This window comes from Branchiostoma floridae, chromosome 16, assembly GCF_000003815.2.
Source record: "Branchiostoma floridae strain S238N-H82 chromosome 16, Bfl_VNyyK, whole genome shotgun sequence".
In the NCBI taxonomy this organism is placed as follows: domain Eukaryota; kingdom Metazoa; phylum Chordata; class Leptocardii; order Amphioxiformes; family Branchiostomatidae; genus Branchiostoma; species Branchiostoma floridae.
In genome coordinates this window covers 5,759,648-5,782,392 of record NC_049994.1, presented here as the reverse complement: position 1 = coordinate 5,782,392, position 22,745 = coordinate 5,759,648, and the positions used below count along the sequence as shown (strand labels likewise).

The following is a 22,745-nucleotide window of genomic DNA, read 5'->3' as shown; positions in this document are numbered from 1 at the left end:
TTAAATGATTTTTCACCTTAAAAGGTGATTTTTGATAACAAAAAAACTAACTCTGTTTTGACAACAAACAATACTCTTTCCAAATGTCAGCACTGTGATGCCTAAATTCTTTCTACAATGAAGCAAACGAACTGTCAGGAAATGATAGTTTGAAACAATCAACATAACAAAAACTTGGCTGTTGCTGGAAAAAGAGACTTTTTCTTTCTTTTTTAACTTTTATCAAACCATGTTACATTTTTGGCTTAAGCCATTTGTCAAGATTTCTTCAGAACAGATGAGTGTTATACAAGAATGTCTTTTCTTTTATTTACCGAACTTACCGAAACCTCCTTGGGTTTTTCCATGACCAAAGGGGGACTGATGAACATACTGGCTGCCAGAGCGTTCGCTCGAGCATTGGCGGCTGCTGCCTCAGCCAGTAGTGTGGACTTGTTCTTACTCCCCTTGGGTCTCCCCCTGCCCCGTCCTCCGCGCCCCCTCCCCCTGCCTGAGGTCGAGCTCATTGTGGACGATGTTGGTGAGGACAGGCTTCCCCCGGGGGAGCTGAGCGTTGACTGGAACAGCGGACTACTAAAGGCTACTTTTGTGTCTGTAGATTAAACAAAACATCATTCCTGAATTTTTGCAATTTAAGACTGCAACACAAAACACTTAGAGGTAATTTAACCGTGTATCTAAAACAGGAAATCATAGTTTGGAAGATTATTGTTCAAATGCAGAAAACCTTGCATATGATGTGATTGAAGAATCCTTCGGAAATTCCTATATACTGACAACATGAGATGGTCAGTTGTAGAAAAATACTTATCAACTTCTATCAGACTTATCAACTGCTCCTACACAACACTGGTAAAACATTGGATGATTTGTCTAAGCGAGGAACACCTTTTCATCTTCCACTAACATAGTAAGTAAATGCTGGTACTGTAATACATAGCTTTTAAGTGTAAATATAGGTTCTTCATAATGAACTTAATAACTACAGACTCCAGGAAGAATCAGTTCAGTTCATCCTCATCTTCATCCAGGAAGAATAGTGGTACAATATATCACTAATGGTGATCGAAATAAAACAAACAAACAAATAAAAGCTGACCTGATCCAGAGGACGCTGGAGGCGACCCGATGCTCCCGAAGGTCGGCGGCATGGCCAGTCCGGGGAAGAACCCAGCGCCCATCCCGGCCATCGTGCGGGCGTGCGCGCTGGCTTGTCTCCACCAATCTGCACCTAGCACCAGAAAATAAGACACTTCACATTCTCACAAGGGTGAATCATTGACCTTTCAACTATGACCCACTACCTGATTCTCCACCAATCTGCACCTAGCACCAGAAAATAAGACACATCACATTCTCACAAGGGTGACTCATCAACCTTTGAACTATGACCCACCACCTGATTCTCCACCAATCTGCACCTAGCACCAGAAAATAAGACACTTCATATTCTCACAAGGGTGAATCATTGACCTTTCAACTATGACCCACAACTTGATACATACCTATGCTTGTCAATGACCTTCTGAGCTGACTACAGTTTCATAACTTTGTGTATCATTTTGTCAATAGCTCACCCAGGGTTCTAGCCAGCATCCTTTGACGGAATTTTTCTGCTGGGGGGCAGATAAAAATCCCAGGACAAAAATTGATATTAATTGAACCAAGCTGAGTCTACCAGCAAAATTTGCCCCTCAAAATAAAGGCAATAGCATTTCAGAGGGTGTAGGTTTTTAACTTTTCCCAGGGAGCATACCCGAACCCCCTAGGATTTCAGTCTTCAACAGGATTTCCATTCAAAATCTGTGGGACGAAAAAAAAATTTCAGGCTGGCTAGAACACTGATCTAACCCATTCTGCAGTTCTTCTGAAGGTTGCTAGGAGGCACACATATTTTCAAAGGCATCACACACACAGACTGTCATATGATTGACACTTGAACCTGACCTGATGTTGGACTGAGTGACCCGGGTGTTCCCAGCATGCCCAGTCCCCCGAACTGGAAGGGATGTGTGCCGAACATGGAGAAGGCGCTCGGCATGTGGCCATAGGGGGACGTAGTGGACGTCCCGAACAGTGACTGACCTGAAATGACAAAACAACTTTAGCATTCTCCTTAACTCAAGGCTTCAATAAGACAATATTGCAACCATATTGTAAGCTTGGCACATAAATGTGTTGCTTGAAAATTGAAAATTAAGTAAGTTCACGTAGGCAAACCGTCTTGTACAGTGATATGTACAGAAGTGAAAGTTATCTATTTTAAAGCTATGCTAGTTTAACTTTCAGTGAAGAAGACACATGAATACTGTAAAACGGAAAATGTTTCCTTTTGTTTATCATTATATTTTTGCAGTCAGGAGAAAATATGGGCTTTAAGTTCGTATCTTTAAACAACAGTACTGCTACAGTTACAAAATTAAGTCACAGGTACTTTTACGGACTGCCAGTCGGAATGTGATCAACTGTTACTGATCCATATAAATGTACATAGAACAATGCGCAACTTTAACAGTATGTTTACAAATTACAATGTTTAAAGATCTGGTCTGCTTTTTATGGTGCCTTGTATTTGTGCATAATCACCCAAACAGGTGCCACCAATACAGCATAATAGAGTACAATGTACAATACATAGGGCCGGTTTACATGAGGCAAAATGGCTTGTCCTAAAATTGTCCTACGATGTTCTACCCGAGTCCTTCCCTTTTTTACATGGACAAAAAAGTGTCCTAGGACACGCGCCGTGCACAAACGTCGAAGGACATTTTTAGGCCAAGTCATTTTTCTCGTGTAAACCAGCCCATAGTGTTCAGACCAGGGGGTAGGTGTGAAGACGTATCCATGAAAATCATGAACCACCAAAACTACCAGCAACATTTCCAGCATACCTGAAGCTAGAAAACTGGCTGTGTTGAAGATGTTGGTACTGCTGGTGGTGGTGCTGCTGCCACTGGGGCTACTGGACGCCCCCCGCGCACTGGTGCTCGGAGGACTCTCCTCCGACTTCTCTCGACTCGACTCCATATTCAGTCATCCTGCGGGGAAACAACAAGGCGAGGTGGTAAACATAAATGTCAACAACATGGCAAGGTGGTAAACAAATATGTTAACAACATTTTAAATGGACAATGTTAACCCTCTGTTGGAAAATATGACATCAACTCTCATAATTCTACTGAGTGCCACAATATGACTATTTATAATACATACTGAGGCCTTCTCAATATTGTCTTGTTGAACACATCTGAAGTGTATATACCTCATGATTACAGATGCTGCACTGGTACATCTCTTTAAATCACTTTGAATTCATGTATTTATTCTCAAGTGGCAGTCTTATGGCATCCAGTCGAATTATATGAGCTCATGTTATATATTTAACACTTTCTGTTTGCATCTGATTTCAACGTGTTATCTTGAAGCCAGAGAAAGATGTGCAAATATGGTCATACAGCCCAGTGCTCGTAGATAATCTCCAAACTACAAATGTATAAGTAGCAGTAAGGCTTGAAATTCAGGTACAACTTTGGGGGCACAAAAACATATATGCATTCAGTATTTTAAACCCTCTGTACTGGTACATCAACAAAAGATACCAAGCTCTTGATATTTCAAGCATTTTACCTTATGTAAGACTGAGAGACAATCTCATCCTTGGTTTAAACAATGGAAAGGATCCTCATCCTTGGTTTGAACAATGGAAAGGACTATAACAGACGAAAAGAACTGTAGCTATGTGCCAAAACAAAAGTCAAAGTGGTCCTAACATGTCTTGTCAACACAGCCAGTTGTACTTTGGTCTAGTGATCATATGGTGAGTACACAGAGGGGTACAATGTACTCATATTTACAGTGTGAGCCACCGTGTATACATAAACACACTGTAGACAATGGTGGACAAAACCACAGTTTCAACATTGACTAGTACACATACTATATAGTCATACTACATATTTCATACATATTTGCAATTAACCCTTGATCTAAATCTACTGTATTTTTTCAACACCTGTAATCTTTTCCATGAAGAGTAATACTAATACTTGACAAATAAAAATTTGAGCGAAAAAAAAGGGAAGAAGTCGTTAGAGTGTCACTGTGTGTACTACAGAGGTTAGTGACCCAGTGCCTATGGACCAAGGGGTTGGGAGTTCAAATGCCAACATACACGCTACTGAAAGGGTTGCGGTTGTTGCACTGGTCAAAAACAACTTGAGAAACACCCCCCAGTACAACAAACTTGTAAAAACTGTACATAGCATCTGTGCTCTCTGACTTTCCAGTGAGCTTAACTGATTCAACATCTTTTTTTTGCATAGCAGAGACATATGGAAAAAGCCTGCTTGATACATTGATTTTAAGATCAAGAAAATGGCAATATTGGGGAAATGTTTTTAAAAGGCAGATACGGAATGAGTGTGACACTAAACAAAACAAGCAGAATGAGATCAGTTTTTTTTAACTGTTTCCACCTCAATCATTAATCTTTTTAGAAGCCACCCTGAGGAGATAGTGACCTTTCAGTGTCAGCCCGAGGATCGCTGGAGTGTCACCGCTGGCAGGGTTTAACGTTCATGAATACTAAACAAGCACTGAAAGCACTCTCATATCATCCATCAGGCCTGGCGTGCCAGCCCGCAAACAGACATTTAGAAATGATGACTCAACGTCAGATGGAAAATTACCATCCTGCCAAGCCGTGCTGTTCTATATTCCGGTAGGTATGATACCCGGGGGAACGTGCCAATGTGCATTCATAAAAGCCAATGATTCTATCTGCATCGAGATTAGCCACTGCAATGGGTGGGACAAGTACAACATACAAGCTATGTAATACCAATCTCTCTTATGTACACTTTTGTATGCAGTTGTGTTGGGGACATGGGATAGTTTTAGATGATTGTGGCTTTCACGTAGTATTTTTTGCTTTTTGATATAGCAGTACTGTTAGTCATATGATTTTTGCTTCCACTGTGCTGATAATAATGATATCTCAATTTGTCATGATCTATGACACTTTCTTTTGGCACAAACTGACTGCCTGTAACAAGTTATGATTGATGTTTCTTAACAGGTTATACATCAGTATATAATGGTGGTCTCTTCATCTAAAATAGTCACTAGATAGTCCTATGTGTATTACAGTTTCAATATTGTCAAAATATCAAACTGCAATAGTTTTTTTTCAATTTCAACAATGTTCTAGTTTGAAACCACTGTGGACACCTTGTTACAAGTCTTTGTACAAGAAAAGGCATTAAAAAAATAACTTGGTGTAAATCAGAAATTAATACAGCCCGCCAGCAAAGGAGCTAATTCCACCTCGGCTTTCTTGCCGTCTCTATTTATGACATCATTCGCCGTGTCTTGAACACAATGACAAATCAAGTTTACAGCCAGGCCTGCCTGTACATGTTATAATCTACATACAGCTCTACATCATTCTGTCAGCTATATATGATAAGTCATTCTACCTAATCCAAGAGAGATAACCATGTCACTCCTTGTAATCTGACATTAACATGTGCTACCTCAGGAGCTGTTCATTCCTTACACTGTTGAGGCACTGGCATTTTCTTCCTAAAGCAAGGCTCGAAATACTTTTTTTCTGTATACCTGAACCAGTAAAGGTAACATTGAAAATTACCTGCACCAGACACAGTTTACCTGCATCACTCTGAATTTAGGAAGTATGGATCATACTAAAATTGTTCAGGAACCATTGCTATTTTCTTTTATACACGATAGGTGATAACTGTCAATGCAGCTAATAATAATCCACATACACTTATTTGTAGGACATAAATGTATAAAACCCAGTACATGGACCAGTGCAATCAGAAATACCTGCACAGCTCCAATCATTTCGAGCCCTGTAAAGGAAAGTTAAACATAATGCCTTGATTTAAACCAAACGTTATCAAAACAAGGTGGCTACAGAAATGGTTTGGGAAAAACATTTTGAGGATGGTCGTAAAGAAAGTCATCTATATGTATATGCCCCGCCGAGGCTCATAAGATAAGTGACTTTGCTACGCCCATAAATATAACAATAAAGATGTCATTGTCATCATCTGACAGTTCTATTTGTGTTCAACCTCTTCATTGATTGGTTTAATAGAATGACGAATGGGCAACAATCGGTTAGAACTGCTTTTGTATTTGCAGAATACAAACGCAACAGACAGAGATGCTAGTACTATGATATAACATGATAGTATATGAGAAGTGAATACTAATTGCTTTCCAAGCGAACCTATTTTGCCACAGTGATTTGAAGAAGATATAATGATATTGTTGATGTGAATGCCAATCTTGCAGTTTGGTTGTCTTGGAAACCGGCTGTTTGTTTTGAAACTTCTAGGACACCATTCCATATCCTGTACAATATTATGTTGCAACATCGACCACTGGTATGTTTTGTTTAAATCAATTTGAACCCAGCTTTCTGGGGCAGTGAAGCTAGCCTGGGTATTTTGATTTGAAATTCTAGTAGCAAAATTAAACCTTAGACTACTTTGATGGAGGTCAGACATCCAGGTAATTAGATACAAATAGCAGTTACTCAAGCAACTGGATATGACTTAGGAAATGGTCAGACGTTTCAATTCATAGTTATGGGATATCAAACTTGCTCTTGTACAAATCTGCTCTGAGTCACTGACAAAAGGTAACTACACTTGGATGCTACCTGTTCCCAACATCATATCCAGGTTAGACATAGATATATATGAATTATAATCTATATTTTGTATAGAGGACAATAATGAGCTGCACAGAGTCCCTACAATCACACTGTGTGTCCACACTAAACCCACCTTCTCTTGACAACACGTAAAGACCACCGCTGGACACAAATATTAGTCTAACTAGACATAATGTTCGGCCTTTCCCTTTTCTAACAGGTACTAGTAGAACATAACTGTCAGGAAAGTGACTATTATCAATCACTTATGAGTCATGACAATGACCAGCCAACCTCCTAAGCTATGTATTAGTACTGAGATAACTGTGTCAACAACTCCCTGAACGGACAAGTCTGCCTGTTGGATTTGAAATCATATGATGGACAGAGCATGGACTTTTGCATTATTGTAAAAAGGTGATTCCATAGCCTTGTTGTTATCCACTATGTCTACTAGCACCTATGGCAGAGTATTGGGAGATGGAGCCCATCCCTCTCCTTCAACTACCTTTGCACCCTACCAAAGTCAGGTACCCATTTTTACACCTGGGTGGAGTGAGGAAAGTCATGTCAAATGTCTTTCCAAAGGACACAACATTTGTGGCATGTCAAAGGTTTGGACCAAGGACCTTTGGATGATGGGCCAAACACCCTAACTGTTACACCAACATGATTCTGATGTAATAAGTGGGAATTTTTGACATGCAAATGAAGTCATTTGTAAACATCTAGACCAAACCTGCACAGGTCAAACTGAAAATCATCATATTCATATCAATATTTATATCAACAAAAACTAATCTATGTTCTATACACAAAGTCATTCAAGCACAGAGCTCATTTACATCTTATCATCTTGGTTGTAATTTGCCTTCCATCTTGAATTAAATGAAATCTGTTGGTACATGTTTATGTGTATAACAGATGAGGGTGTTAATGATTTTTTGCTCCCAAAACATTTCACTCAAAATGCGAACAATTGATCGAGGTCGAAATTGATTCCAGGTCGGAAGTTAAGAAAAAACGCAGTCCGGACAGTTCTTGAATGGGAGACCAGCAAGAACGACCGAATGCTGTAGCCCGAACAAGAATCCACAAATTCATATGAGCGAGGCTATTGACACACCCAGTGTGTCGATAGCCTAAACAGGCTATTGACACACTGAGTGTGTCGATAGCCTGTTTAGGCTATTGGCACACTGAGTGTGGCGATAGCCTGTTTAGGCTATTGACACACCCAGTGCTAGAAACCACTAAAATGAGGAAATCTTACGATTATATTTGACAATCAACACTCTGAAAAATACAAATGGCATCCTGTGTCCATTATCAACCCAAAATACGATCTTTTTCACGTGTTTGCGGCACAATTTTAAACATCGGAATCTGCTATCATATAGGGTGCTAGTTTTACTGTCACCGCATGTGATCATGGCAGCCATGTTGGATCGGTTAGGAACACGATTTCAGCTGTGTAACCGACGAATTCCTGCCATATTGGAGAATTTGCGGCCTCAAAACTTATATCACTAAGGAAGCGAAGTTATAGTTGTTGCTTTACCTCCATTATTTTTAATGTGAAAGAAATATTCTTCCGAGTCGCTGCCGATAGCGCCGGAACCACACGGCCGAAAATTATGACATGTTCTGTGGTCAGTGTTATTGTTGGTTTATGATGCTAACAGAAACTTTAAAAGTTGTTTATACATAAAATATTCATATATCAAATGGATGTTTAAAAAGGGACAAGAAAAATTGAAAAGAAAAAATTGAAAAATCTCCGGCGCGGACTCGAACCGGGTCGGAGCTGTTAGCATGAATTCCCGGGTCAACGCTCTTCACCACTACGCCACGCCAAACATACACTAAGCAGGTCGTATTAACAGGTATCCAAATGTAGGGCATAACTTGAATACGTCCGTTCATTCCAAGATTCAAAGATTCCAATGTCTAATCTTCCGAACAATGTCTAATTAATTATTGCTTGTGTAAAATATTGCCGGAAAGGCATGTTACAAGCTCTGATTGGCTGACTGGCATCTCGGTGTGTCAATAGCCTGTTTGGCTATTGGCACACTGAGTGTGTCAATAGCCACAGCGAATTCATATTTTGGAAGGGACGTAAAAGGGGGTCCTCACTCCTGAGTTCGAGGAGGCACCTCAACCATGCAAATCAGCCTCATTACCTTTTGGCTGCAAATACACCAGATATTGTCACAAATGGTCAACCCTTTTGACACTGGATCACTCCACCACCCCCCCCCCCAAAAAAAAAACACACACACACAAAAGTGACCAGATAATGCTAGAAAGTAGAAGCTACTGTACCAGTCATTGAATTACCCTTCCCTATGCTACCCAATGTACTGGCTAATATTTTAAAATCAAATTTGTCAAAAAGCTACCCTAGCAACAGGGAAGTTAATGAAGTTTTCTAGCGACGCTGAAGAGTAATAGATGTCACTCAAAATGTCAAAGTATAATCTCTATGTCTTAACCAGTTGTAAAGATTGAATCCCCTTAAAACATTGCTTATCCAGATGTCTAACCTTGCGGCTGAGATGTGTGTATTGGTTTCTTTAACAGCATAACTCAAGAAGTCATGTCCGACTCATGAATCAGACTTGATGATATTTGTTATGTTGGTAGGAATTGACAAAAGGAAGAACTTACGAAATTGCATTGGCCAACACAGAAAATAGAGCCAATAACAAGAATTCAATCGATGGCCAAGAAAATATGTAGAAAAATGTCATTGATTTTAAATTTCTGTGAAAAAAGTGAAAAGTTGGTTGGGGCAAGTAAATTTTTGTTATGTACTTGCCCGATAGCCGGCGATAGGACAAGTGAATTTTAGAAAACTTGTCCAACACTGGTATGGCCTGGTTGCAGTGGTTGGTATACATGTAGTAGTTTCTAAACATTACAATGTACATCTCATGCCTACTAACTTTCCCCAGGATGTGACACAGGTGACATTGCTGCACCTCTCCATTCCAGCAAAAACCATCAACGCCCAAATATGGCATTAAGTAATTACGGCGCGGGAGTGCCCGGGAGCCTCGTGCCTGATCAATATGACAGGGACGAGCGACCGCCGCGAAACGGCTTCATGTAACATTTATGGAGGCTATGATGGCCAATCTCTGTCGCACTGTACTATACAGTCTAAGCCTTACCTACCAGGTAATAAAATGGTATTTTCTGAAAACAGATCGCAATACAGGATGATGAAAAGACTGTTTCATAGTATATATACAGTTCTTTATGTTTGTATGTAGCATACATCAAACCTCAATAATTGTCTAGAGATGAAAGTATTACAGGTATATGCATCTGTACTCAAAATTAATTTCTAGACATTCTCCCATATATTCAGACTTTAGAGGGAGAAAGAAGCTTCCATTCAAATATTATTGCTACCACTGTGAACTATCATAATCCATCATTTATACCTATATCATATTCATATTCAGTTTGTGATGATGGTACAAAAGACTTTATTTTTGCTATTGTGTACAAAGGTCACAGTGACAAAAATGAGAAATATGGTAGACATGATAGCAAATTCTACCCCATACTTCAAATCAATTTGCATTAAATACAGACATATTATCATAATCATTTTGCCATGTTCCAATGCAATTGTCTTATATTTTGAATGAGCAATCACTGCTTTTATGTTTGACACCCACGGCAAACTGTTACAGTAATTATTTAAGTGCGTTATCTAGGTCCCAGGTCAGAAATTCAATTGTTTGGACGGACAAGAATTTTACCCCATCCGTCCAAACAACCTAAACTTCCCAACATGGTATCGATGAAAACGTGTGTGTTTTTACCGTGAAATGACAGGGCCATAAGAAAATAGAGACAGACGTTTTGAGATAACACACTGATATTCAAAGTCCTTCATGTTTAAAGCACGATAAAGACAGTAGGGATCATTAATCCGTCCCCTCAAGAAAGTAGCCACAGTATCGCGTAGCTGCTCTGCCGCATTGTGCCTTGATTATTTCCCAGCCCGGCTCTCGCTGATACGGCAGAATGATATGGAAATGGCCGCATCATCTCATGTTTCACGCGAAAATCAATAGATCTCGACACAGTAAATGCCTGATAGATGGACGGGAATGGCCCCGCGTACCAACACATTTAACACCACCCCAGGTCCGCTTACTAACAGGAGAACACCCCCGTTTGGCAACTGCAGGTGGAACGGCCCAGTCATACTGGGTGGGGCAACTCAAGAGGATAATAAATAAATAGCCTAGTCATCTATAATCATAAACGTTCCGTGCACTTGAGCTTGAGATATAAATACTTCATTATACAACTGAATTCTCATCTTTTAAGGTTCTGTTTTCTACACAGTGAAGTTCCTTTAAGCTTACAAAATCCAATAAAAATACCAAGCTGAAATGTACCATCTTCTAATCTTTGTATGCAAGGCATCCTCACAAAATATGACACAAGAACTACAGATAAGAATGTCCATGCATTGTTTTGAATATCATATGACAATGCATGGCAAAATAGCATGCAAAACTTGCAATAATCAATGCACTAAACTCTGAGTGATTCACTATCTAAAAACATTACTCAGTATTTTTACCAGCATCTAGTTTGTTCTCCAATTTGTTCTGTACATAAAAACCCCAGTAGGACCCAATGGGGAAATGTACCTCATAACATGGCCATATAAAATGTGCATTTTACAGCTAAGTATGCCAGGGTGGTACTAACTCACTCCTAACAGTTTGAACATTCTGAAGGAACAAACAAAATGATTTTTGTATGGTACTGTGTTTTCAAGAACAATGAATGTTGCTAGCAAACTACAAAAAGTACAAGATATTGGTTCACTACTGATAATTGCACTTTTCATGCCATACTTATGATTCGAAGTAACTTTCAATCTAATCCTAAAGTCAGACTTCAGTTTAAAAGTTTAGGCCATACCAAATTTATTTCTTGCTTCTCGGATTCACCTGTCACCATTTTTTTTTTCATTTTGAAGTCCCAAGAAAAAATCACACAGGATTCGCTATCGAAACTAAAATATTGCCAATCAAAGCGACATACACAAAATTTTGGTCTAAAAACAATGCCTTTTAATCAGAACAGTAGTAACAAATAAATATCAAAGGAAGGATTCATTGCATAAACGTGCCATGAAAACCTGAAATCCTGCTGTTTTTTGTCTTATGTAAGACGTATATCTTCACCCTAGGCATTTTGAAAATGGTTGCACAGGTAATACTGTATAAAAATTAACAGCCTAAAGCATCAAACCCCAGCACATAAAAGAACCAAACACACTTATCAAGAAGAGCATGTGTGACCCTGTGTCCTAGCCCAAAAATGCAAGCCGTAACAAAGATTCGTTGACTTCCACTAGCTACCTGAAATTGAAAAAGCACATTGCTTCACCTCTGCTTACCTTTACCATTGATTAATAAAACACCTGCACACCCCTGCAATTAAAGTGGGACAGCTCACCCAAAAGAGCTACTGACAACCTCTCCTTTTAAGTTTTACACACTTGGCATAGATTCTATCATCTCAGCAAATCTCCCCGCATGCCAAGCCTAAACATCTGGCCTCTCCCAACAGCTCTACCTCGGGCTTTTGGACTCAGTTTGAACTGTTGCTGCAGGCTGGAGAAACTGGGAACTTTGCCAACAGTAGGACTAAAGAGAAGGCTGTTATATGTGCGCACTCTCTACATCCAAGTTTGCCTTTCGAAAAGGATCATTGGACCAGCACAAGTAGTAGAACGGCTGCTAGATATGTGACTAAGGCACGATCTAGACACAGTTTTTCCTGATATCGGCGAGCCTACAACCTCTCGCCGACAGCTTTTTTTCAGCGTCTAGATGGAACTACAATATCGCCATAAAGATATCGGGAAAATTTCTCCCGAAAGGTCCGGACCATTCGCCCAATAGCTTAGCAGGGGTCCCCGATAGCTTAGCAGGGGTCCCCGACAGCTTCCGCGCGTGTGTAGATATGTTCCGACTTCGGGAGGGCTCATTAGCATATAACGCAGGCTCATTAGGCTATATAGCTGTTTATGACTGCAAGCGCCACGGGTGTCCAGCAGCCAACGTTCTAGATCCTTCCCGACATGTCCACAGATATCGGCAAAAACTGAGTATAGATTGGGCCTTAGTCAGGCTACTTCATTGCCTTACCGTAAGCAAATGCTCTTGTGAATTAAGCTACTTCAGTAGAGTGAAAATCCAGCAAAATTGACAAAATCCACTTTAAATGATTTAATGCATAATGTGAGTTCCACATGACCAGTTCTAACAAGTGTGCATAACCATTGAACAAATTGCCCGCGGGGAATAACTATTTACCTGCTAAGGCAGCACTTTAGCATCAAATTTGTACCTTGCCAGGAAAAGGCAGGAGTTAGGAGGTTAACTCTAAGTTGAACTCCCCCAGTGCACACGACTTGGCACACACCAGACCTCTGTGTTCAAATATCTCTATCAGCCTGTACAGTAGGCCTGCTATGGTACTTGTGAGGTCAACTGTCCTATCCAGCACTGGTATTTAATCTGCTGCATTCTAGGAATGACTCGCTGCCTCCGAATTTGCAATGGTTCACCAGCGATTCTATACGCTAAAGGTTGAAGGTTTTCAAACAACATCAGTCACCAGCAAACTGTGTTACTTTGGCCTGTATCAAAGCCATGGAAGCAAAGAGAGTCCTGGTCGCTGACAGAAGATTAGTGGATAGAAGACAATGGGATTCAATTTGAAAAGTTCAGACTCACGCAAATCTATTCACTTGAGACCAAATTGGCCATGAGTCAGACTCAAGCCAACCCCAATCTGAACAGGGTCTAAATAGTGGCCCACCTTAAACTGTAATCCTTTAATCTAGGCTTCAACCTACAAGAAGTTGGTTAGCATCTTTCAGTTAGAGCTAGTAAAAGACTATTTAGAATACTAGATGCATGCAGGTAAAAAGTATACTGCAGGTAGTGTCATATTCGGAGTATTACCAGGATTAACTATAGTTACCGACTAAAGCCCGTCATACATCCCTTTTGCTTCTGACTATTACTCAACCAAGGTTAGTGCTGGGTTGGCAGTAACATTGAATCCACCCTATTCAAAGTTCTAGTTTGTTCTCTGATGGCATGATAGCAAAATTCAACTTTCCCCACTTTGAGTTTTCAAAAAAGAAAGATTCATATAGGCAAGTTAAAAGTTTGCAGGGACAATGACAGCAGGGAAAACGAGCATTTTTATAATTAAAGCAAGGACAGTCCAAAGAAGTCCTTGATCCATGCAAAATTGCTCTGGGGAAAAGAGAAGAAAACACCAAATATTTGTATTTACATGTATATGATTTAAAATGTGTGCAAGATCAATAGAGAAGGGGGTAAGTACTTCATTTGAGTTTTCCAAGTTTACACTTCAGTCCTATAGTGTAGTTAACAACTTAAAGCTAAATCTACCATGTAAACACACAGCCAGTGCACCTGTAACGGGAACACCAACCTTCTCTAGCAGGTGGTTTCAGTTTAGTTTAAAAGCCGAATCCTGTACATCTTGGCTAGCTACCCCTGTGCTAGCTGGGAGCAAGACTTGCACATGAAATATTGTCTCTAAACACAAGCAGAAGCAAGCAAAAGCACAGGTGTGCAAGATAAAAGCTTTTCCTATCACCGACAAATCTTCCCAAAACAAAGGAATAGAAGAGAGCCACCTAAGGAAAGAACGTTTAAACAAGTTATCTCTACTAGATTAGGAAGTTTACTAGTGTTTGCTAAACAGAGCTACTGTAGAACCTGGCCATTACTTAGCATTGATTTTACAGCTCATGTGATTGTGAGTAGGGGTGGGAAAACAGGTCCTGAAAAAAATCAGTGGACCGGATTTTGGACCAATTAGAAAATGAACAGATTATACTGTCACTACAGCAGCGGGCATTCACATGTTTTGGGGCTTATCAGTCCAAGTCCAAGAAAATAACAAGAGCGAAGTAGAGAAGAGTTGATAGTAAAACGCAGTTAGCCTTGTTTACGTAATGATAGGGTACCCCACCAAACAGATTCCTAACTAGCAAAATGAACCATTGCTTGAGTATCGACCATTCACATACAGGTTCAGATCCGGACCTGGACCTGTAAAAGAACCTGAACCAGACCTGGGCCTAAATTTTCTGTAACCACCCCTAATTGTGAAAAAGGTACACCATCCTTCAGGGATAAACAAGTCCACTAGCCCTATTGTCCAGGGCAAGTGAAAGTGCTGTTCGGGCAAGTGCATGTCCTACCCCACTTGTCAGATCGGGCAAGTAAGATTTTTCCATTGATTTTAGTGCAATTTTGATATACTTGCTACTTTTTACAGTCATGACATCAAGCAATTGTCTATAGAGAATTCCATTGCTGGAAGTGAAAATGCATATACTAGTAACAGTGACATTTGAGTTTTGGGCAAGTGAAAAATTGGTTCGGGCAAGTACGTTTTTTATGTGCTTGCCCAATAGGACAAGTGGATTTTAGAAAACTTGTTCAACCCTGTCCTTAAATCTCTGAAAACATCAGCTACATGTATAATATGACTTTTGTTACACTAGCACATTTTCAATCTTCCTAAAGTCCAAAGCCAGGAATTTTCACCATCAACCTTATAATCAAATGCTTAGCCTAAAAGTTTACATCCAACTCATTCCATCCAAGCAACAATTTACTCCTTAATCTGGTAAAGTAGCATACAAAGAGGTGTTGTAATCTACCCTCAACTGTATTACTTTTGCCTAGACTAAACATGCTGTTCAAGATTTGACAGGAAGCCATCAGAATATTCAGTACCAGTATAATATAATTGGCAGAACCATATATTTTTATAAACATGCATTTTGCCTGCAGCCTAGACAAGTGAAGGTATGCGACCTAACCCCAGGTGTTGAATGCTCAGCACCTGTAACACCTGATTATCCTACAATGCCTTCCAGACTGGGTTTAAATCACACAATGGTATGTGGGACATGCTAAGATTGGAACATACCACTTGAAGGGGGGAGACTATCACGTGAGCATCGTACAAGGCTGACAAGCCAAGTCAGATTACTGTATATGTGTAACGTTATATATGTGTATGGCAGTGTTACATATAGCATAGAGGAAATGATTGGGTTATATGCAAACATTTGCTTTGGCCTCTGCAGTATACTATCTAGCATTTAAAAATATCTGGAATTTTTTGTCAACGCAATTGACCATAAACATAAAGAAAGTGAGATATCAACTACTAGTAGACTCTAATCTAGTCCATGTTTTTTGTAGGCTGCATGCTATCCGATGATAACTGCTAGCCCAACCTTTTTGCTTGCTATCAGTGAGCCTGTGGTTACTATGGTGGATGGTACTCAGGCTATTTTGTGAGGAATATCTTAACTGATGTTTTGAATGATTACATAGAAGTCCCATAGCATGTATAGCATTTTTTTTTTTTAAACTGGTAAAGGAACACACTTTTGCAAAGCAGGAAATATGGGAAATCATTCTGAATGGTTGAGTCATATCCGGACACATTTGTAATAATGATCAAGAGAAGGACTTTGACAATAACCTTATATTACAACATTAAATTTAAAAACAAGACTTGAAACCAATCAATGAACAAGGGATCTTAAGTTAAACGTGAAATATAAAGAAAAATAAATTATTATTTGGGATATTTTAAGACCACTTTATTTATCGTCTCAACAATCTCTGAAGCATACTTTACATTGAAGACCCTTGAGAAAACAGATTGGTAAATCAATACGAAGAACCTCTTGGAATGATCCAGTAAGGCTGTCCAAAATAATCGGGGGAAATCAAAATGACAAAGTCACATGATGCAGTCAAAACAAATGATTTTTTTTATCTTCTGATAAGCAGCATGTTCAGCAAAATGTTGAAGGTAATTCTTTCAAAATACCATTATTTCATATAACACCTGGCTAAAAAAAAGGGAAAACTGTAATCTCCAAGAAGATCCTACGATGGCATAAGATAGTACCAAACTGGCCAAGGAGTGCAGTCAGCCAAAAGGTATCCATTTTCCATAAAGCAGTAACGAAACACACTCCTAATATCCTAAGCCAGCTTCACTTCTCTGCCAGCTTTTGATACTATCTTATGCTACCGTAGGATCTGCTTTGATATTAGGAAAATTGCCCAAGAAGACTTAGGACAGGTGCCTGCTATAGACAGGATTCTTACTCCTTGTGTCAATGGTAAAAATTATGGGGCCACCAAAAACTTTGAAAAAGTGATCATATTGGACAGGTGGTCCTTATGTAGAGGTGGTCACTTGTACAGGTTGACTGTATCCTATAATCTCCAAGCAGATCCTACAATGGCATAAGATAGTACCAAACTGGCCAAGGAGTGTAGTCAGCCAAAAGGTGTGTAGCGAAACACTTCTAAGCCAGCTTCACTCCTCTGCCAGCTTTTGATACTATCTTATGCTACCGTAGGATCTGCTTGGAGAGTATGTATCCTATACTGAAGTCATGCTGGGAGGGAAACCTCACAATACACAATACCCACTCACCCCCCTCCCCAGTCACGGGCACTTGTAACTAGAAAACAATAGAGGCTGGATTGACTACAGGTTGCCAAGCTTCTCTATAAATACTCCCACAGTAAACAATGGCACAAAGGGAAGGCAAAGCGTACAGATAAGTTGTTCAACGACAAGTTAAATGTAAGGGATCACAATAATGAACTTGATGTCTCTAGATAACAAAAACACTTTATAGACTTTTAGATTCAACATATTTCAAGAATATAAGCCAACGATGTTTCAAAGAAATCATAAGGAATCTTGCAAAGCTTTGAGAGAGGTGGTCAAGACACTGTATGTTCTAATCCAAGGATGTTACCTAGTACATGTATCTGAACTTGAAGGTATGACAATCCTAGATCCGATGACTCTTACCAAACTCAAAAGGGTTCGAAGGCTTTCTTTTGCTTTTGATAAAAAGGCAGTCTTCATGCACAAACACAGCTCTCTGAGGGAAAAACAGGTGAACTGAAAGTCTGAATAGAGACTACAAGAATAAACTTCAACAAGACTTCAATCGGATAGCATACCCGAGTATTCAAGATAGATAAAATGTTATGTACAAGTATCCAGCAACTAGTCATTTTTAACAGCAGCTTCCTATGAAGGGGAATGCATTTGGATTTGCATTGAAAAATTGTCTGTTTCTCACAGGGATGTACATCTTACTTGTTCAAAGTTTGTCTATTTGCATTGCGAGAAATACTGTAGACAGAGTCAGTAGATCAGAGGAGAGCATCTAAGGCTTGCTATGTCTTGTAATGAACGCAACACCTTGAGGGTCTTTCAGTGCTCTCTTCATTGGCGTATGCTCGGAAGTGTAGTAAACAGTACCACTTCTTCAAGAAAAACAGTCACAGGAAATTCTTTGCCTGGCATACAGTCCCTTTGCTATGTTAAAATGCTATGTGTTATGGGGAAGGATACAGTACAGACAACATCGATGCAGGCTGTATAAACAATGCAGACAAATTGTTCCTATAGCAACTTGCAAAAGATTCACAAAAGGGCACAACTGAGAGACAACATTTGGTGCTAAAAACACTGAATTTGGATACAATGTTTACAATTAGTGCATGTGTAAAATAAAATTTGGATTTGATTAACTGTTGTTGTGACAATTCTAGTTTTTCTACACCCGGCTTGCAGACTGCAAAAATAAGCCTTAGCCAATATTAAAATAAAATATGGATCAAAATTTACACAATACCACATCATATCATCTTGTGGTTAGAAATGATAATGAAAAAAACACAAATTGGGAAATCCATCTCGTGTGTTTTAAGCGTTGAACGGGTTGGAATCTGTTTGCAAGACACGTTTCTATAGTGACAACACTGACTTTGAGTTAGTACAGGCTTGTGCCCTGTATGCTAAAAGAAACATACCTGCATACTTAAAAATCAATCCCACCAAGCTTTTTACAGAACGGCACAAAAGATGCTGTATTTTGAACCAAAGTAACACACAGCACAAGAGAAATTGCAACTGGAGGACTTGTGCACCAAGAGATCATTGCAAAATTTTGGCAAGAGCAAAACACACATTTGTTTTTATTGACATTTTGTAATCAACAAACAATTAAAGCCTTCAACCTGAAAGTCTAAATGTGCTAACGATCAAAAATAAGAAATCAATGGGACAAAATAATCATTGTAAAAAAAAAAGAGAAGGTATTGGGAAGCGAAAACTGGAAGACCCAGAACAGATTTTCTGGACAAAACATTTCTTCTACAACAGAAAACTAGTGTGGGGAAAAAATAAGCTTTACATTTAACAGTAAGTAATTGACAGCAAAATACGTCGCCTACTGACAACAAATTATATCATTACACCCTGAGAGAGATTAAACCGAGCTCCATGAATATAAACTGTATAAAATTGTGCTGCGAATTTGCAATCTCGGGAAAAGAGCGAAAAATACACCGAGTTACAGGTGCATCTGACCGCTCCACTTCTGCAAAAAGTCGCCAAGAAAGGAGAAAGTCACTCATTTTGAAGACGTGACAATGTTTCAAACCAATCCAGAAGATTACAAATGATGCCAACGCCTAGAAGATCAGAAGAATCCGACGGAGAAATGTGCCGAAAATGCAGGAAAATTATAGAAATCCGCCTTTGATATCTCTCGAGAAAGCTTTCAGGGGCCAAAAATGAAGTTGTAAGAGCGGAAAAGTTGCTAAAAAGTGCGAAAGTACGGAAATTGTGGTGAAGCGAAAGGGAGAAAATATGGCTGCCTGGATGTAACCAAAGCCAGACTTGATGTGGCAAAACAAAATGGAAGGCAGAATTTAAACAAGGCCACCTTCCACACAATCTGGGCAGGAAAGGGCGACCAGCAGCGGTCATGGTCCAAGGCACCACTCCAAAAACTACGCAAACAAAATGCAACAAAAGTTGTCACAAAGTGAGCCAAAAGTAGCGAAGACGAGCCCAAAATTGGCGAGGAATCGGGCGCAGCTCGTTTAGCAAGGAAAATGGAGGACACTTCTCCCCACGCCCCGCTTCGGACAGACCTTTCATATTTTAACAAGAAATGGTTATAAATTAGGCGAGGCGAGAAGAAGAAAATCGAAGCAAAAATCGGCCAAAATTCGCCGAATGAATGAAAAATTGGGATCGTGGCAGTCGTTGAGGCTGGTTTGAGTCCGAATTGGGGAGAAGTTGAGTGTTTTGGTGGGGTTTGAAGGTGGTAGTCGGCTGGTGGGCACATTTGTAGGATAATGGCGACGAAGTGTTGTTTGGGAATAATAGGAAACGAGCGGGCAGCGGGATTGAGCGGATCGTAGTTCGGCCCCGGGGAAACTAGGAGCCTGTCCCCGGCCTCTACACACCTGAACGTCACGCACGGGGCTCAACAACAACTCAAAAACACTAAAAAAAACTACCAAACTCCGGAAAAAAATTAGCGAAAACCGAGAGTTTAGGAGGTGAGCAAGGATCGGCAAGGGGAAAGGGAACATGGCTTCCATGTCGGTTCTTTGTGTAAAAATGGGCAGACGGCAGATAATTTTGTCCGACCGGTGGGGGAGAAATCGCCAAATCACCGCCGACCTGCGGCTACACACGTGCAGGAAAAATGCACGAAAGCTCACTCTGGTGCAAACTGTGGTGAAAACTGAGAGAAAGTGGTGAAAATTAGCGCGTACTTACCACGGGAGTCGGGCCGGCGGATTCGGGAGGGAATTGTAGCAGGTTGAGGGCGCATGTGGCAGCTAGCGTGATGACGTCACGCCAGCAAAACTAACAATGGCGCAGCCGACACTCGGGGACAACAACATCCTCGACACCCAAAATATTTACAAAACCGCCGTTTTCTGGCCAAGAAAACACCGCAAATATACAGAAAATATTAGAGGATTCAGGAAAAATGGTAAGTTTGATTTTTGGTGTCTGTTTGTGCTGAGAATCGGCGACTTTTACGGCGTAAACAAACAGTGGGATGGTCCGCGCTAGAGCACAACAACACAACAGGGTGCCGTAAATATAAACAAACCCAACTTCTGCATCAGTTATATTCATGATACTCTCTAATGTGGCCAAAGAAGATTCATATACTTTGTCGATATCTCTATAATCACGGATGAGCCCCGTTTCAAGGAAACAGAGCAAATTTCAATTCCTGCGAAACAACATGACAACATGGCGAAAAATAAACAAATTTACTGTATGCAGCTTGACATTGCGTCCCGCAATGCACAAAAATTAACGCGCAACGTTTATAAACACAACAACTCTCTTACTTAGTAATTCTCTTCTTAGGATAAACCCTTCACTCCGTTCCTTTTCTAGAATATTTATTTTAATGACGGATAAAGAATATGTTATTAAAGCATTTCAATTAGTCATCGTACACCTTTTTTTAATCCATAGCAACAAAAAAATAGGATTTTCTAAAGAGATCAATGTGACTGGATAGTATCTATTGCCAGAATGGATGCTCTCCGATAAAATTTTGGATTGCGCCGCGCCACGGTCTCTACATAATTGATTTTTCAAAGAGGGAACTAGAGCCATTCCGAGTCACACATTATGGGCAGCCTTCAAATATAGGTTATGTTTCGGACCGCCCAAAGGGAGTGCTGAAACCAATCTGCGATGCCGATATATTGTACATACCCTATACAATATATCAAATGGCGGGATATTGGAAATGAATAGTATCATCAACGTTAATCAGTTTATTATGAAATTCAATATACAAAAGAATCAGGATATTTATTTAACGTTATAGTGACGTCGTTCAAATTCAAAAACATTGCAGATCTTTGCTCATTGTAATAATAATCACAGTAAAATATAACAAAATTGTACTATAGTGACTCATCACATGTGATACCCAAGATGATCTTCTAGAGGATTCTTGAAATATGAGACCTTAGAATGAAGTCTAGGTTGGTCGAACCAGACGCAACACTCTTACACAAGGTTGGAAATGTGTCACGGACGCTACCACGTACGCATAATTAGAGGGGGTAGGTTAGGTAGTAAATAAAAATTGAGCTAATTGTATCAGTTCTAGTATATTTAAGACACAATATGCATCATTTTATTTATATCTATGAATATTTTTACCGATAAAAGGGAGAAAAAAGAGTCTTGTGTGAAATATGTTAAGCCCTAATTTCTCGGTCCTACCCAAAACGCAATGGAGCGTAACAGTCCAATCGGTCCGCAGCTATACGGGACAATACTTTTCATTTGTTTGTGATTCGTATATTTTCACTATAGGACAAATAGTGCACATTTAGCATGCTTTTAACGCTATTATCCTTTTTGGAATTTGCTTGTAAATGATCTAAGATATAAAAAATTTATCAGCGTGACCGTATAAACAAGCGATATAACGAAAACCTCCGTATATTTAACGGTTGGTCCCCCACCTTGCCTGTCAGTCAAGTAACACAATGTCAATGTAATCATCATTTGCGAACAAAACGCATGCGCGTGATCGATTTAACCCGCTGCCCTGGACGGTACCATTGTTGATGTAGAGCAGGGGTCCATAAAGTCTAAAACAGCAGAGATGTTGATACTGCTATCATTTAAAACATTGTTGACGATACTTGATAAAACAAAACAAACAAACAAACTTGGTGACTGAAGAGTTTGGATGGACCCCTAATCTTATCTGTGAATGTGGTGGGGTCCTGAAATGTCCAAGCAGATGGAAAGCGAGTATCTCACTGTTTGCGACCAAAGATTGCGACAACTTTGCGAATTTTCCACAAATTTTCCCTTGAGTTCACATTGGCGCTTAAAGCCCAGATGAGCTGATTTAATCATTTATTTGATATTGGAGTGTTGCCACTGAATTAAAACTGATGTACAATGACAATTATTGAAATGCATCGAAAAAAATTGCAATGATAAAAAGTGTGTGTTTGAACTATGTATGTGTAATGATCGATGTTTATAGATTAGACTAGACTTGACTGGGGTAATGGAATCGATACTCAAGTAAGAATCGCCA

At 39.7% G+C, this 22,745-nt stretch overlaps 1 protein-coding gene across 25 annotated transcripts in view; it reads right to left on the bottom strand.

Annotated features, from left to right (window-relative positions):
• The window catches only part of LOC118403307 (bromodomain adjacent to zinc finger domain protein 2B-like), a 69,662-nt gene extending 49,057 nt beyond the window's left edge, over positions 1 to 20,605 (bottom strand). For 24 of the 25 annotated variants that reach the window (XM_035801967.1, XM_035801976.1, XM_035801970.1 and 21 more), the window contains exons 1-5: positions 20,426 to 20,605; positions 2,892 to 3,038; positions 1,948 to 2,085; positions 1,100 to 1,231; positions 324 to 592 (exon numbers count right to left, since the gene is read on the bottom strand). In XM_035801967.1, the coding sequence (XP_035657860.1) occupies positions 324 to 592; positions 1,100 to 1,231; positions 1,948 to 2,085; positions 2,892 to 3,027 (675 nt within the window). In that variant the 5' untranslated portion in view covers positions 3,028 to 3,038; positions 20,426 to 20,605. The remainder of the gene's footprint in view (positions 1 to 323; positions 593 to 1,099; positions 1,232 to 1,947; positions 2,086 to 2,891; positions 3,039 to 20,425) is intronic. The other variant, XM_035801968.1, reaches the window with a different exon arrangement.
• Positions 20,606 to 22,745: the final 2,140 nt, after the last annotated feature.